This window comes from Rhinolophus sinicus, linkage group LG02 (genome assembly GCF_036562045.2).
Source record: "Rhinolophus sinicus isolate RSC01 linkage group LG02, ASM3656204v1, whole genome shotgun sequence".
NCBI lineage: Eukaryota > Metazoa > Chordata > Mammalia > Chiroptera > Rhinolophidae > Rhinolophus > Rhinolophus sinicus.
In genome coordinates this window covers 130,437,938-130,455,010 of record NC_133752.1, presented here as the reverse complement: position 1 = coordinate 130,455,010, position 17,073 = coordinate 130,437,938, and the positions used below count along the sequence as shown (strand labels likewise).

The following is a 17,073-nucleotide window of genomic DNA, read 5'->3' as shown; positions in this document are numbered from 1 at the left end:
GTAACGCACAGCACAGGGAATAGTCAGTATCGCAATAACTTTGTACAGTGAGATGGTTACTAGACTTCTCACGGTGATCACTTCGTAAGGTATATACATGTTAAATCAATATTGTACACCTGAAATATGTCAACTATAAAGAACTTCATGTTAAAAAAAAAAAAAAAATAATGCTATAAAAGCAAAAGTCCCACCCAGTTTAGAGAAATACTTAATGGTCACTTATACTTACCATTTTAAGGTTTCTTTACTAATCAAACTTGATTATTTTTATGATTCACAATTATGTAATTATGTGTACATTTGGGACTCTCAACTGTGCAGATAAATTCAAATGATAAAATATTCCAAGATGACAAAGTCAAACATTTTTTCTCCACAAACAGGCATACAATATAATTTAACCTTTCTTGATATTTCTGGTCATTCTGGAAGACTATTGCAACTTTTGCTGTATCAACACTATTCCGGCCAACAGTCTTTTCCAAAAAAGACAATTTATGGCCACCAGAAGATTCCAGTTCACTTTTCTAAAATCTTATCCCTCCAGCAAGATGTGGAGTCCCCTCCAATTTAACAACCTCAGTGGGTTTGTGGCTGACTCTATAACCAATAGAACACAGAAGTAATGACTTCCCAGGGTAGGTCATAAAAAGGATACACTTTTGTCTAACTCTTGGAAACTGCCAGTCCTGTGAGGCAATGTCTAGGTAGAGTTCTGGCCACATCCCAGCTGGTTTCATTTAGCATCAATCACCTGTACACGAAGAGCCTTCAGTAGAGTGAAAATGAACTATCCAAGCAGTCAGCAAAATACATCTTGTCAATGGTTGAAGTTTTGGTAGTGGTTTTGTTATGCAGTACTAGGTAACTGCCACAATTACTGATATACTCCATTCTGATAGTCCCACTGAGTTTATGAAACAATATAGAGTCCAGCTTTGTTTTGGTTTTCCTCAATACAAATGACTCAGTATGTAGAAATGTGACTACAAAGGATCTTGGAGTATCTTGGTTGAGTTACGAGACTGAACTAATGAGAATCAATCATTTTACTTGCTACAAGGCCCCATATAGTATTATGGTTGGTACACTGGAAGTTGTTCAGATAAATCCTAAGGAATCTACATATACAAAAACTTGCTATACACCTACCATGTTGCAGGTCCAATACTGGACGTTAGGAAACACAATAGCAAGCAAGTATCCCTAGGGTCCTTCTTGAACAGGTAGAACCAGTTCAGAACTGAAGAACCAAAGAGTGGGTTAAATTAATTCAATGAAAAGGTGACTGTTGAACCAGTAAGATACGCACAAAAGACCAGTGGCAGGAAGTGAAAGAAAAGGCAGCCAAGCAGAACTGAAAAAGAGCTCAAATGTAGGTTAGATAGGTCAGGTTGTTGATGTTCAAGTTGCTCTCAAGGTTCTAGGTCCACTCACCAAGCCAAATGAACAGCAAGACAACAGATCCCGCCTCTAGTTTTGAAACATGTATTGATTAGCCTAAGCCAAGCCTAAAATTACATCTCAGGACCTCTCAGTCTACCCCTAGGCTGTCCTCCAATGTCCAGGGCTCCAGGGAGATGTTAGGGACGTGCAGAGCAGACTAATGACAAGATGGGTGTTTTGGAACATAAGCTAGCTAAATACAATCAGACTTCATTTACTTTTACCCAAAATCACTTCTGGATTCAGCCAAAGGCAAATAAATCAACATATGAAGTTTTAAAAATGAATCATAAAAAAACTTCAGGTTAAGGGCAGCAAATTATTTTAACTTCCATATGTATGTATATATATTTTACAACAAACATCAAAAACCCTTCAAAATAGGGGCATACGTTTCTAATTATTATGCAGTTTTAGTCTCTGCGTTCTTTTGTAACCAAGTATGGCACCTCCTGGCCACAAGCAATTTTACCTTTAAAACAAAAAACCCACCGAATTCTGAAATTAACTGCCAAAGTCAATTTAAAAGGTGATCCCAACCAAATTCTAGTTTTTCTTATGTTAGGAAGCACATTTACACAAACACACACACGTAATCAGCTTTTAAGTACTCTTCAAGTACTCCAAGCACTAATATTGTCTGTTCACCATCTTTCACAAGATGAATCAAAACATCGAGCCTGAATGAACAAGTGGTCAATAGACTCCAAAGCGTTTAATCCTCCTACTACCTAATGTTATCAACTATTTTACTCCCATATTCATTAGTCATTTGTTTAGGGGTTACAAGGTTTCAGTATAAAATTAGACCTTTTCCATTTTTATTAATTTCTTATTTCTATATCGAGCAATCTTACCTACATTTCTCAACTGGATCAGCTACTAACCCCACCTATTTGAAGGTAGTTACAAATATGGACTAGGGTAAGGCTTGGAATCCTGTGTTGGGTTAACTTTGAAGTATTCAGTGTGTATTTTAGTTTTTGATCTATTTCCTAAGTCTGTCACGTGAAAAGGCCTAGGAACAAGGACATCCCAGAAATAAGCATATCCAGCACCCAGACTTGGTTTCTAAACACCATCCCCAATTAAAAGAACCAGGGATCCTAGGAGAAAAAGCCTAAGAAAAGCCCAGTGTTTCAGCTGAAGTATGATAAGTGCTCAAACGATGTATACGACACAACAAAAGAGCAGAGGAACCAGCTTGAAAAGGATACCACTGGTCATATCTGGATGACTTAAGCATCAAAATGAATCGTGATCGCATAGTTTAGATTTCCTGAATTTGATTCATTGTACTGTGATTCTAAGAATGTCTTCGTGCTGAGAAAACACAGCATTGAGGTAAAGGCACGATGCCAGCAACTTTGTCAGAGTTTTAAAAAACACTGTGTACATACATGTTCGTATAATATAAATGTAGCAAAACCAATAAATGGCAATTTAAGTATAGATCTCAACTACAACAATTTCAGAGAAATTGTTAACACCAATAAAGACCCCACCACCCCAAATCATGGAATTTGACTTGAAGAGGATTGAGTAGATAACCCTGAATCCATTGAAAAAGATTCACCCCTTACTTTTGACAAGGTAGATAGACTACTTTAGACCTAGCCTCTAAATAGCCCTGAGCATAAATGTTATTACCTTCAAATGGCTCTTATTAGTTTAGCATGTCTTAGTTTAAAAATTATCTTCATGGAAAGGTCCTCCTCACTTGAATTACTCTGAACAGGTGGTTTTCCGTGTTTTAAAGCCTTTAAAAGGATTTCTATGGCTAAGTCTTCATAGCTTGGCCCCTTGTATTTCCACCCATTCTTTCAACACCCTGAATTGCCCTACTTAAGGACCCTCATTTGTTTCCTCCATTTGTTGCTCTCTGCTCAGAGGCTCCATTCCATCCCTCACTACACAAACTCCTACTCATTCTTGAAATCCCAGTTAAAAGTTCATACAAACTGAGTATTCTGGCACAAACTATTTTACCACTCCATGAAAAGTTAAGATCCACAACCGCCTAACTTCAGTGTGACTGACAAAATTATGAATATCAATACCATTAACTCTTGCTGAGATACGTTAACTTCTGGCACTATTTTTGATCACTTGTCCCCAGTACCTCCTTGCTTTTAAGTTTAAAATACGTGAAGAACTAAAAGTACTGTTTTTATTTTAAGCAACATTTTATCCTGAGTTTAAAAATTAAACAACTGGATTAAGGACTTATTTCCTTCAGTCAATTTATTATTTCTAAATTGTTACACTGTTTCTCATTTCATACTTAAGAAAATTAGTCAATAACTTTTTTTAATCTGAAAAACCTAACAGCACAGTATGTCAAACAGAAGAAACACAAGATACAAAGCATGCTGTATTTTTTGAAAATATAATTAACTGAATACATCAATTAGAATTTCTCATGGATAAACACTTATCCTTAAATAATTTCACACTCCAACAAAGATGTTTGCATTTCTCTGAAGTGGTCCTTAATCAGTCCAATAAGTTGTTTTTTTATCCAAGTTATAGTTTAATATTTGGATTTTAAAACCAGTAGACAAAATCACTATACAATGATTAAGTTAATCTCACTGTTATCATTTACATTTTCAGCTATTAGAGACTTAGGGCTTTAAGTAGCAAATTACCTAAATTATGAACACATTATTTTCAAAACAAAATCCAGTTTACAATTACCAAATATATATACAGTGCAGATTTGTTAAAAAACTAAATTTGCCATGTGAATTTTCCTTTCTAAGTTCCTATAAAGAATGTATGGTTCCTCTAAGCTATCCGTTTATTCTGTACATTTAAAATAACATCTCACTTGATTTAAAGTCAAAAATATAAAGGCTAATATTTTTATAAGACTAACCCACAAAAATGGACTCGAATTCTAAATCAAGCCCTGAAACCATTCAAAGAATATTTGAATATTAAATAGTTTAATATTTCTGCATGGTACAATAAGGTTTTCACAAACAATAATTCCAAGTTTTATTTTGTCAATGCAAATGGTCTACAACTCAGATAAACCCACAATTGTATTACAAGCAACAGTAATATAAAGTTAATTCAGTTATCTTAGGGGACTTATTGCATACCAATCAATGTCATTAACCTAGTCACAAAATGAAAATATTTCTATCAAACCTATTGTCTCCTTTTCAGGTTTATCTGTTATTAAATGAGCTAAAAAAGGAAAGAGGTAGAATTCCCACTCAATTCCATACAGTTAAGATACTTTTTTCACAAATACTAACACTGCTTCAGTGAACCAGATAAACTTACGTAATTTCTCAGAATTCTTTTAACTTCCAGACACCCATATTAAACTACAAACTAACAATTTATGGAACTATTCTGTTTACTTACCATAGTTGACTGACCATAAAATGTCAAAAACGTTTTCACAGTGTTACTTTTTAGGTGATCATATTGGATTTTACCATTTCTAGAGGGAAAAAATGAGAGAACTTCTTGGTAGCCAGTGCCAGGACTAGAGAAAACTATAAACTGAAAATGTAATATAAAGATAAAATTTGAAGCGTCTCAAAAATGTCTATGGTTAGGCTCAAGTAAAATTTGTAGAACTGCGGAATTCCTTTCTCATCTTCCAGTAACAAACTCCATTTAGCAAGATTTGGGAGGTTGCTCATAATTTGAAATTATGCAAATTTACAGGCCACCATGGTCTAACCGAAGAATAGCCTATTCTAAATATCTCTACTCTTTGTTCTTCAAAAAAAAGGCATATAGAAATTTTTTTTTAAAAAAACCACCCAAAATATCACCAGTACATTTTATAAAATTAAATGCAAATTTTATTAAGGATTTCAAATTACATATTTCAAATTTCTAAAATGGAATAGAACCATTTTGGAACTGGAGAGATGGCATAGATGAACACTGATAACCCTTGAAACTCCAACTTTATTGAGAGAACAATTCCTCTGCAAACCACATCACCTTTATAACAAGACGAAACAGTATCTACTCCTTCACTTTGGCAATAGCTATTTCCTAAAGGAATGGAAAAAATAAAAGTAGTGGCTTTGCTACTTTAAGGTCATTAAAAATGGAATTCTATCTTTAGATTAAAAACTTTAGGTACAAAAAAAAAAAATCTGCACAGAATGTCTAATCAAAGCAACCAAAATCATTTTGAAAATGAAGAGGAAAAACATAAGGTGCTTTCATAGCATTTTTTCCCCTGACAAACTATTGCAATTGGTTAAGGATTTCCAGTAGTTAATTAAAATCTCAGGAGCAGAATGGGTAGTACTATAGAAATGGCAAAATATGTTCACATTCCAAGATCTTAATACTAAATTTTCAAAATGGAAGCTCTATTACCTCTAAAAATGAACCTAATGTAATTTCATTAAGTGCAGAAACTCTGTCCTCTAATTACAATCCAATTAGTCCACTCTCACTGTCAAAGCTTTAAGTTCACCACAAAAAATTAACAGTAATTAGCCTGAGGTATTTTAAATGTGGCTCCAGTCTCAAATTTAATGGCATTTTTCCCCTAAAAATGGTCTTATTTCTATTTTAGTCCCATAATCTCTACAATATGTTTGTAACTAAAATACCTAAAAACAATCCTTGGACCTTTTGAAATAGTTGGTTATCCATCTACTTGTATTAAAATAGGAGCCACACAAAGGCCAAGAGTGCTGCCTGACCAGATCCAGAATAAAGTACTTAACTTTTGTTTCCCAGTTTATTTATCAAACCCTGGTATGAATAAAATGCTGAATATCATACTTGTGATGCAAATAGGTCCAAATTGTTAAGGTTGAGAAACATTTCATAAAATTTAACATAATGTGCCTAACACATCTGTGAGGTAGTTAAGTAAACAGTACTACCCATTTTAATACACAGTAAACAGAAGCATGGGTAAATAACATACTTACACTTTAAGCACTAAGAACTGGAATTAACCATAGAGGCCTGGGGCCCTCTCTCATTCTAACCAAAGGAAATAAAACTTAACTATTTTTAATTTTTTTAAAAACCACCCAAAATATCACCAGTACATTTTATAAAATTAAATGCAAATTTTATTAAGGATTTCAAATTACATATTTCAAATTTCTAAAATGGAATAGAACCATTTTGGAACTGGAGAGATGGCATAGATGAACACTGATAACCCTTGAAACTCCAACTTTATTGAGAGAACAATTCCTCTGCAAACCACATCACCTTTATAACAAGACGAAACAGTATCTACTCCTTCACTTTGGCAATAGCTATTTCCTAAAGGAATGGAAAAAATAAAAGTAGTGGCTTTGCTACTTTAAGGTCATTAAAAATGGAATTCTATCTTTAGATTAAAAACTTTAGGTACAAAAAAAAAAATCTGCACAGAATGTCTAATCAAAGCAACCAAAATCATTTTGAAAATGAAGAGGAAAAACATAAGGTGCTTTCATAGCATTTTTTCCCCTGACAAACTATTGCAATTGGTTAAGGATTTCCAGTAGTTAATTAAAATCTCAGGAGCGGAATGGGTAGTACTATAGAAATGGCAAAATATGTTCACATTCCAAGATCTTAATACTAAATTTTCAAAATGGAAGCTCTATTACCTCTAAAAATGAACCTAATGTAATTTCATTAAGTGCAGAAACTCTGTCCTCTAATTACAATCCAATTAGTCCACTCTCACTGTCAAAGCTTTAAGTTCACCACAAAAAATTAACAGTAATTAGCCTGAGGTATTTTAAATGTGGCTCCAGTCTCAAATTTAATGGCATTTTTCCCCTAAAAATGGTCTTATTTCTATTTTAGTCCCATAATCTCTACAATATGTTTGTAACTAAAATACCTAAAAACAATCCTTGGACCTTTTGAAATAGTTGGTTATCCATCTACTTGTATTAAAATAGGAGCCACACAAAGGCCAAGAGTGCTGCCTGACCAGATCCAGAATAAAGTACTTAACTTTTGTTTCCCAGTTTATTTATCAAACCCTGGTATGAATAAAATGCTGAATATCATACTTGTGATGCAAATAGGTCCAAATTGTTAAGGTTGAGAAACATTTCATAAAATTTAACATAATGTGCCTAACACATCTGTGAGGTAGTTAAGTAAACAGTACTACCCATTTTAATACACAGTAAACAGAAGCATGGGTAAATAACATACTTACACTTTAAGCACTAAGAACTGGAATTAACCATAGAGGCCTGGGGCCCTCTCTCATTCTAACCAAAGGAAATAAAACTTAACTATTTTTAATTTTTTTAAAAAAAACAACATTAACATCATTTAAGATTTTGTCTCTCTTTTTTACTTTCTTATTAGGAGATGCAGTACACCTCTTCCAAAGTTGGCACCCTTTTCTTCAACATGGTAAACTGGGTACAATGCTTAATTCAAGCTAGGACTTTGCTTCTACCTGAATTAGTACAAAATTAAGACATTACCTTGTGAGAACTAAAATTATATTTGACATTTTTATTTTAGGCTGCAAAAACAAAAACAAGCAAACAAACAAACAACAAAAAAACTTGAAATACGCTTGTCAAATGATGAAAATTCATCCTTTCCAGGGAAGCAGAAGGTAGACCCTACCACAAAGAAAAGATGCTTAGTTAATGGAGGTTAAATTTAAAAGTACGGTTAAAATAATGAAGCTTAACTTCTGAAAATACTAGGTTTTATTCACCTCTCTGTGGTAACCAGTAACCATACTACTGAGTTAGGGTTCTTTAGTTAACTATATCACCTAAAATACCAAAAATCCATTAACAATCTAAGTCAGTGGGTATGGTCTTACTGGAAATTCTTAACCATATACTTGTCTTGACAAGCTTTGCTTTTGTTTTTTTTAAATGATGAATTGTCTTAGTATAAGCACTGCATTTCTAAAACTAATGAAAGTCAAAGCTAGTGCAAGCAAACAAACTCATTTCATTACCAGCTGAAAAAATACTTTGGTTCTTCAGGAAAAAAATTAGCAAAACAAAAAATCTGTTTCATTTAACCACTGTGTTTATTTTCATAGCTGTAATCTAATAGTTACAGGATAAAAATACTCCAGAAGAACCAAACTATGTAGCAATGAATGAAAATGTGTAAATTTCTACATTCAACATACCTGGCAGAAAAACTAAAGTTAAAATGCTAGTTAGAACAAATTGGTCTTTAAAATATCAATTCCCTTCCTTTAAAAAAAATTCATTACTGAGTCTACCAAGGAAATACAAAAACATAAGGCTGTAAGTAAATAATAGTTGTGTTTAGGCTATTACAGTGCAGGGTATCCTCAAGGCCACATACATCCTGCTTCACTGCTGCTTGCACTCTGCTGGGTTTTGATCCTTCTGTTAAAGGAAAACAACAAGTCAATCTACCTTTTTCTACCTGCTTCAGTTAACTTTTCAATAGTAATTAACTTTATTCAAACATTAGCAAGTCACAAAAATGCTAAAATAAAGCCCAAATTTTACATTGTAGACTGAGACTCCGAGATGGAGAACAGAGGTCGTTGTTCCCAAGCACTCCTGCATTCGGATGATTTAAAAACTGAACTTTGTTTATAAGAAAGGTTGTTTTCTCTCCAAAGGAAAGCTAAGACCACAAGCTGTAATTAAAAATGCTTCTAAAAAACCATTAAAAATGTGCAAGATGATGTGCCATTAAAATAGAATCCTAGGGTTTACTTAGCCTGAAACTATGAAAAACACCAGGTCAGAACCAAAAATGTTTCTTAGAAGAGGTGCACTGAAATTACATGTATGTTGAAATGCCACTGGAAGTTAAAGTATATATAATCTCCAGTCAATGGGCTTATTAAAGACTTTAATGGACAAATATAAAACTGTATATTCAGAAATAGCAACTCTTATTTAAACCTGCCTTAAATTTAATAGAAAGCAGGACTAATTCTGCTCACCTTTGAGTCATAGTCTGGATCATTTTCCTCATCTTCTTCTTCCCCTTCCTATATTAAAGTTCAAAATGCATCCATGAAGTAGGTACACAGTAGCAAGAAATGGCTCACAATGTAGGGAGAATTTAATACAAGTTACTCTATAGGTCAACAGATTTTCATGATTACAGAGTTTGGTGACAATGTAATTTAATCTGAAAGCTTCTAATATGAAAAATTTCCCAACACAACTTGAGACATCCAGACAGCTTTTATTGAAAAGATTTACTGCAGCCAACGTTGAAAAAGTTTACTGCAGCTTTTGACTTCTTCAAAGAGCTGATAACCCTGCAGCAGAACAGAATTATTTGAAATAAAAAAAATGTTCTGAGTTTCGCAATTTATTTATTGAAACCTTATACATACATTGTTTGGCTGTAGAATTCTAAAACCATAATTTTTCCAAAAATGCTTTTATTCCGTATCACAGAATAATGATTATAGCAAAGGAATACATAAGTCATTCAATTTGCTTCTCAATGTGTTAAACAGAATTATTTGCTCATTTGGTAAACATTACCTCATCCGCTTCTTCACCTTCTTCATCATACTAAAAAAAGGAAAAAGGATCAAGTTTGAATGAAGCTAACAAACATTTGAGAACAGCACATCCATCATTGTATCCACTAATATCTAAAAAGAGGAGAAACACTTCCCCTAAGGTGACTGATTATAAGTTAAAACAAGGACAATAGCTGTAGGAATCACTCAGCTTGGTGCCATTATATAAACCTGACAATCTGTAAAATTAGAGCACAGTAAAATTGTGAATAAAGTGTGATCAGACAACCATTAGTGTAAATATTTTACTTGCCTGTACTTATGTGTGGAACACAATGCACAAAAAGGACCTAAAGCCTAACTGAATGATTGCCATTTAGCAGTAAATATCCAAAACATTTGAATTTGAGGGCAGCCTAATTTTACCTTAATCACTACTTAACATTCCTCCGGATGAAAATTCTACGCTTCCTAATAAATATTGTTATTTTAAGCACTGAAAAAGTCCTAAGCATGTTTTATTTGGTCAAAGACAAGAGCATAATAGATCTGTAACAGTAAGCAAACATAGTAAAGTTTCATTAATTTAGAGTAGTCTTCTTATTAGCAGCAAAATAAAAACAAATGAACCCAGAGGACCTATTTATAACAATTCAGGAAAATTACCTACAGGACATCAGTAATTATCTTAATTGCATTATCTGTTTTGCTTCCTAAAAAAATACATATATTCATTAAACCCCTCACCAATTCTGACCATCACACCCTCATCAAATGATTTTATTGTAGGGTTGATTCACTCACATCATCATCATCATCTTCAATCGCTTCTCCAGTAAAGTATAACACTGATCTTGGGATTATACGCTCACGTAAAAAGTGACCAATTTCAAAGTCTGCAGCAAGGATAGCTTCAGCATCATCATCCTATTTAAGAAAAAGAAAAGCACAAAATTTAGTAACTTTATTTATTTTGGTATATGTGAGTCTTGGGTTTAAATCACGAAGAAACTCTCAACTTCACTTTTAACTTCCCATCACTTTTACACTAGCGTACGTGGATGTGATCAAATAGTCATCTACATATGCCCTAGGTTTACAATACAGGTTTTTAATAAAGTTAGCAGGCCAGCGTACAAACTCAGAGAAACTATGGGAAATAAAAATTAGAACTGGTTATTGCTTATTCTTTTTTCTGGCTTAAAAGACATCAAAAAAAAAAAAAAGCAACTGTTGTATGACTGCAGTTTTCCTTTTAAAATATTAGTTACTGAAAACATCAAACAGAGTAACAGAAGAATCGCACGCAGGCTTTTGTAAATAACGTTAAGTATATGACACATAATAAAAGACTACAAGAGGATCATTTCACACTTCCTACAAGAAAGCACCCAACCAGCTGTATAATGCTAAATGAGGAGACAGATTCCTACTGGATAAAGACTAAGCCAATCTAGGATTTCTATTTAACAGCAAAGTACAGCACAGAAAAGCACAGCACAGAAACAGCGTGCTGTTTTATTTTTATTCAAAATAAAAATAACCCCATTTAAGCTATATGACACTAAAAACTGACTAAACATTCCATGAATTCCATCTTTATTTTGATTCATCAACAAAATCTACTAATAAAGCAACAACAAAAACACAAAAAGGGGGATGCAGACTTTAAAGGAAAGAATTCTATTATAATCAAAGGTAGACATATTCTATCAATAACTACTCAAGATTGTTTTGTTACCATCAATATTTGGTAAAAATCTTAAACTCTAACCCATCAGTTGACATAAAATAGTGCAGAACTTAATAAATGCTCATTAAGTAGTTCTTTTGACCTAAAATTCACATGCTGCTTTATTTTCCCCATTTTTGTCCTATAAAAGACATTTTCAGCCAAGAAGTTGTTACTCTTTACAACATACAGAAATACTTGCCTTTTGCAGATCTGGTCTAAGTCTTAGCTAAAACTATTCCAAATCAAAAGTATTCACAAACATCATTTCTAATTCCATATGTGTATAAAACTATTAAAAAACCTGGCCAACAGAAAACCAAATTCAAAACATACCTAGCCTACCCTGCATGGATAGACTTCTTTGAGGTTGTTCCTCATTCCAGGCTGTATGCCAGGCACATCGTAGGTCCTGGCTATATAGCCATATATATAAAACTGTATTTCCATTGGAATAACAAACAGAAAAAGAGTTCTAACTAGAATGTGGTTAGACAAGTTTAGTAAATAACACACATAATTTAATACATTTTATTTTCAATAAGAAAGCGAACTATTGTCTTGAAAACTTGAATCCCTCACAGCAGTACTTGTAAGTCTCAAAAGAAAAGAAAATCTTTAGCTTTCCTTTAGCATTTCCCAGTGGAAGGTCTGAGCATTTTGAATGCAGTAACTTTACAAATGCATAAAGGTCTTCCCCAAGCATTGCACGCCTCAGCACAAAATGCTAGCAGCAATTACCTTACCCCACTCCCCACTTTTGAGAACCAGACCTTTCATTTCATTTATAGTGAACAATTCAACAAATAAACAATTTAGCTTACCAGATCTCCACTCTCAGGAACTGCAAAATTAAGAAGAGAAATTCAAATGAATAAAAAAATTAAACTTTATAATAAAACAATCATCAATACCCACACTAAAACACTATTTACCTTCAGGAGGGGCAAAAAAGTTAAAGAAAGAATCATTGGAAACTGTTTTGGTCACAGTACGAACTGTTCCACGTCCCTTATGTTTCTGCTTCTTTTTAATGGTTTTCAAAGTGACATTCTTCCCCTTTTTCCAATCTATCTGACACCTTCCAAAACAAAGGGGGGGGAAAAAAATCACAATTAACACATTACTTTCCATTTCGAGAAGAACTAAGATTTTTTCTAATTAAATGGTATATTTAATTTCACATTTTAGAGAGCAAAATTGGTTCAAATTTTTCTGGAGCAGTGTAAAGAGAAAATATTTCTAAACACTCTTTTTCTAAATAAATATATTTGCAATTACCACAAACTCACAGCATAATTTAAATGTACATTTCCTTTGGAGACACATCTATCACAGTCTACAGGCCAAGGAGAATTCTAGGAAAATCGATAAGGTCTTCTCAGAAAACATTTTACTCCAACTATGTATATATGTTATCAAGCACACACTAGGAAATACCAACTATCACAAATCCTAAGTAAAACAAAAACATAACATTCTACTATAGTAGTAAAATTAAACTCACCCTGTACAACCCATAATTTCTGGTCCATCAAAAGAAAAGGGATCAGAATCATCTGGTTCTGACCTCATCCTGTATGTCTTTGTCAACACTTCATTTGTGAAATATTCATTGGGTTCAAAGTGAAATTCTAAGACAAAACTCTTTAAAAAAAGTATAAGAACAAATTAAATTCCTACATCATCAATTTTGATGTTTTAGTAAGTAAAGCTTAATCTGTGATGTTTATAAACATAAAATTCTAAGTGATCTATTTTTCCTACTCTGGGAAATGACCAGATAAATCCTAAATTATATTAAAAGCAAAATGAGGCACAAAATAAACGGAATAAAATTCAGCTTACACCACTATTTAGCAACATGTTTTTGAAATAGGTTAGGCACACCTGAATAAAGTGACCAAGTCCCTCTTCCTCACAAAGAGGACTTTAAATCTTACACTAGAACCTGAGTTTGACAGAGAAAAAGCCCAATCTTATTACATGCAAACACACGAAGCTACACCTATAGGATAGCTCTACCCACACTTTACATTATACTGATGGTTCTGGAGAGAAGCTGCTGATCTTTCATGATGGGGAAGTGGGCCCTGAACAGCTTGTTTCATGTAATTCCCAGACACATGCCTTTTAATACAGAATTAAGTATTTTCTTGCTTTTTAAAATTCATTTTTAATTCAGGATGAAGGATAGACTATACTTTGAAAATAGTTATGTTCAGAGGGAGGAAAAGGAATAAATGTTACACCACACTATCAACATCCAAACATTTATTTCCTACCAACAATTAAGAGTACCAAGTATCGGTTTCAATTTCCTTTTACCCCCATCTCTAACACTTGTATGTCACACCTCTTTTTAAAAAGTTCCATTTAATCTACCTGTTAACATCTAACGTTACAAAACTAAAAGTATTACAAAATTCTTTTACCATAGGCTGGCCAGCATCTGAGAACTTCACTTTAATATCTTTCAAGTGCTTCAGAATAGGTTCATCATGTTCCTTCAAATTAAAAAAAATAATTAAAGTAAGTATCTAATATGGCATTTTAGTATTAGTGTTCTGTTATTGGATAATAAACCTTTGGCTGTCTGATATTTTATAGTGAAGTTTTATGTAACAATGAAATCATTATACAGACTGAATGGGCTGACAAATACAGAACCAAATCTAAGAAAGGTATATGTCTGCTTTTAGAAACATTTCCTGACTGTAACTGCCTTTAGCTGCTCTTGTTCCTTTCCTTCTGCCTGATGCTTTCCTACTTTGCTAAAGTAGAAATTCAACAAGCAATCATTGTTTTGAGATAGTTTTTCTTGTTAAACTTCCATCACAAGTACAATGTAGATGGTAGTGACTCAAAAAATGCTTAGGAGAGGCAAAGTTTCCAGAGAAAGTGACAATCATAAAAGAGTTAAAGATATTTATAGTATTCTTTTAAAATGCAAATGTCCCTTGGAATAGTTGTTTCAGACTGAAAAAGTCTTTTGGATAAGACAACTGAAAGTGCTAAGTCTCTGTCATTCTACCTCCACACTAAGCATGTAAAGACAAGGCTATGAGAAAGCACCAGGCAATAATAAGCCATTATCAAAAGGACCATTTCATTACCTAATTTTTGAAAATGAATTATAATTTATTTGATTATATCAATCAAAGCTGCAATTTTCCCTGTACAGATAACAGCTATTTCAAAAGAAAGCAATCATTGTACAAAGGTCAACAATGAAGAGACTAGTCATTACAGAATTTAAATTTCAAAGGTTTACTGGGGTAAACTGGTACTTTAATGAATAATATTACCTGAACCATATCACTGAGCAAGTCAACATTCTTAAAAACAGTCAACCAAAATTCAGGAATTCCCTTGGGGTCTTCTTTTTCTTCATCTTTTTTCTCATCTTCAATCTTGGCCTTTTCTTTCAGCTCCTCCTTGTTAAATGACAGCATACATTATTGAATACCTCGATCAGACCTCTTGATATAATATTATACATGCCCGTAACTTAAATGCAGGGGCAGTTTAGAAACCAACAAACCCTTAATCACTAATTAGGTGGTAAAGGGGTTCAGAAGTTCAGCCCAAATAGTTCTAGTCTAATTGTGCAAACACTGCTGTTATATCCATACCAAATCTTACTTGTGTAAATATTGCTACTATGATACCCGTCCCAAAAAGAACCACTATATGGATGAGCAGTTTTAGGGGGTAAAGAAATTTTAACTTCATGAAAAATAGAGACTTTTAAACATCATAAACAGGAAAAGTGAAAATGTATAAACCCTGTTCAATGCCTCACCCCTTGTTTTATTTTATTACATATTGTATTAATTTAATTACATTAAAATAGCAATTCTGGAGAGACATGTTCATGTAACGAGCACTGGTTTTATGTCACGGCTCTGCCATTTATTAGTTCTGGGCAAGTCACTTAGAAGCTTCCATTTTTTCACTTGAAAAGGGAACAATCCTTTGTATGTCCATCATGAAGTTCAAAGAAATTTATATAACTCTACATACATTAAATACTATAAAAATGTAAGGAAAAGTCAATCTGGATATAGATGATGGTGCCACCAAGTTGAACACTGGCTCATTTGCACTCACTACCCATCTTATAATAAAGAAAATATTTCCAAGGTATAAAACACATTAAAGTTAATACCAACCGAAATTTCATCTTCCTCATCTAGCTTCCATTGACATTCTTCTTCTGTAGGTTCATAAATTGCATTAATGATCTCAAATCGCTAAAATGATTAAAAAAAAAAAAAAAAAAAGCTTGCATGAAAACACTGGCATCCAAGTTAAAAACTAGCCACTTCTCATTAAGAACTCACGGAGATTTAATTAATGCATACCACAACTTGAATTGCTATTACTGACAGTTTCCCCAAATACATCTAATACTGGTAACCACTTTGCTGAGAGGTCTAAAGCAAGTTTATGTTTCCAGAGCTTTATGTTCTCTAATTTTAGATAAATAAAACAAAGTAGTAGAAAGCATTACCTTATCAAATAAAGGCTGATAGAGAACAGCGTACTTTCTTTCAAGATCATGAACTTCCTCATAGAACTTGGCTTCTATGTGTGCACATTTAACTTGAAGGTTTTTGAGAGCATTCACTCGTCTTTTAACTACCCTAGGCAAGCTGAAAGGTTAGAAAGCACGAGTTATATAGCATCACGGTACAAGTCACATTTCATTTATCATATTGAAATTGAAGCATAAAAGTTAGTGAATGATAGGTTTCCTATTTAAAGCAAAAGATAGACAAGTCAAAGTAATTAAAATTCAAGAGATATTAGTACATGGACCTCAGGACTGTAAGAGTTCTAAAGCAGAAATTTAACCAGATACATACAGTGAACTAGTAGGAAAGTATAAATTATATCAACCCAAATTGTCCACTGTACTCAAGTTCAGCTTTGTTCTTATCAGTGCTGGCATCTAAGCTGTAAAATGTAGTCTTATAAAGCGAAGAAGTCATGGAATGATGATTCTAACTCTAAGAACAATAACCTGAATTTTTAAAAAAACATAAATATCTCACCTCTAACCAATTAGTATTAGAGAAAAGGAGGGGAGCATATGTATATTGGCAAAAAGGACAGTACCCTACAGCATTATTTCCTATTTTAGTCTCTAATTTGGAATTTGAAACCATATTAAATAAGAATGTAAAGTTTTATTGAGGGGACTTTTTTTTTTAAACAACAGCTTTATTGAGATATAAATCATATAATACAATTACTATTGGGTATATACTTTTGAAGGGTTATACACATGTAGTCTGTAAGTCCCTTAAAGAATGTTTAAACGTATGAACCCTCTATCAACAAAATATGTTTATACTCAAAATGTACCTAACTTCAGGGAATCTGTGCAACAGATCCAGAATCTAAGTTACAGTTTCCTGCCATAGAC

At 33.2% G+C, this 17,073-nt stretch overlaps 1 protein-coding gene across 8 annotated transcripts in view; it reads right to left on the bottom strand.

The window, feature by feature from the left end:
• Nucleotides 1-7,721: 7,721 nt before the first annotated feature.
• Nucleotides 7,722-17,073, bottom strand: part of NAP1L1 (nucleosome assembly protein 1 like 1) — a 30,119-nt gene continuing 20,767 nt past the window's right edge. For 5 of the 8 annotated variants that reach the window (XM_074325397.1, XM_074325398.1, XM_074325396.1 and 2 more), the window contains 11 exons: nt 16,156-16,297; nt 15,815-15,895; nt 14,948-15,076; nt 14,075-14,146; nt 13,147-13,286; nt 12,575-12,720; nt 12,464-12,483; nt 10,712-10,834; nt 9,927-9,956; nt 9,371-9,694; nt 7,722-8,798 (listed from right to left, as the gene is read on the bottom strand). In XM_074325397.1, the coding sequence (XP_074181498.1) occupies nt 9,632-9,694; nt 9,927-9,956; nt 10,712-10,834; nt 12,464-12,483; nt 12,575-12,720; nt 13,147-13,286; nt 14,075-14,146; nt 14,948-15,076; nt 15,815-15,895; nt 16,156-16,297 (946 nt within the window). In that variant the 3' untranslated portion in view covers nt 7,722-8,798; nt 9,371-9,631. The remainder of the gene's footprint in view (nt 8,799-9,370; nt 9,695-9,926; nt 9,957-10,711; nt 10,835-12,463; nt 12,484-12,574; nt 12,721-13,146; nt 13,287-14,074; nt 14,147-14,947; nt 15,077-15,814; nt 15,896-16,155; nt 16,298-17,073) is intronic. The other 3 variants (XM_074325399.1, XM_074325400.1, XM_074325401.1) reach the window with 3 other exon arrangements.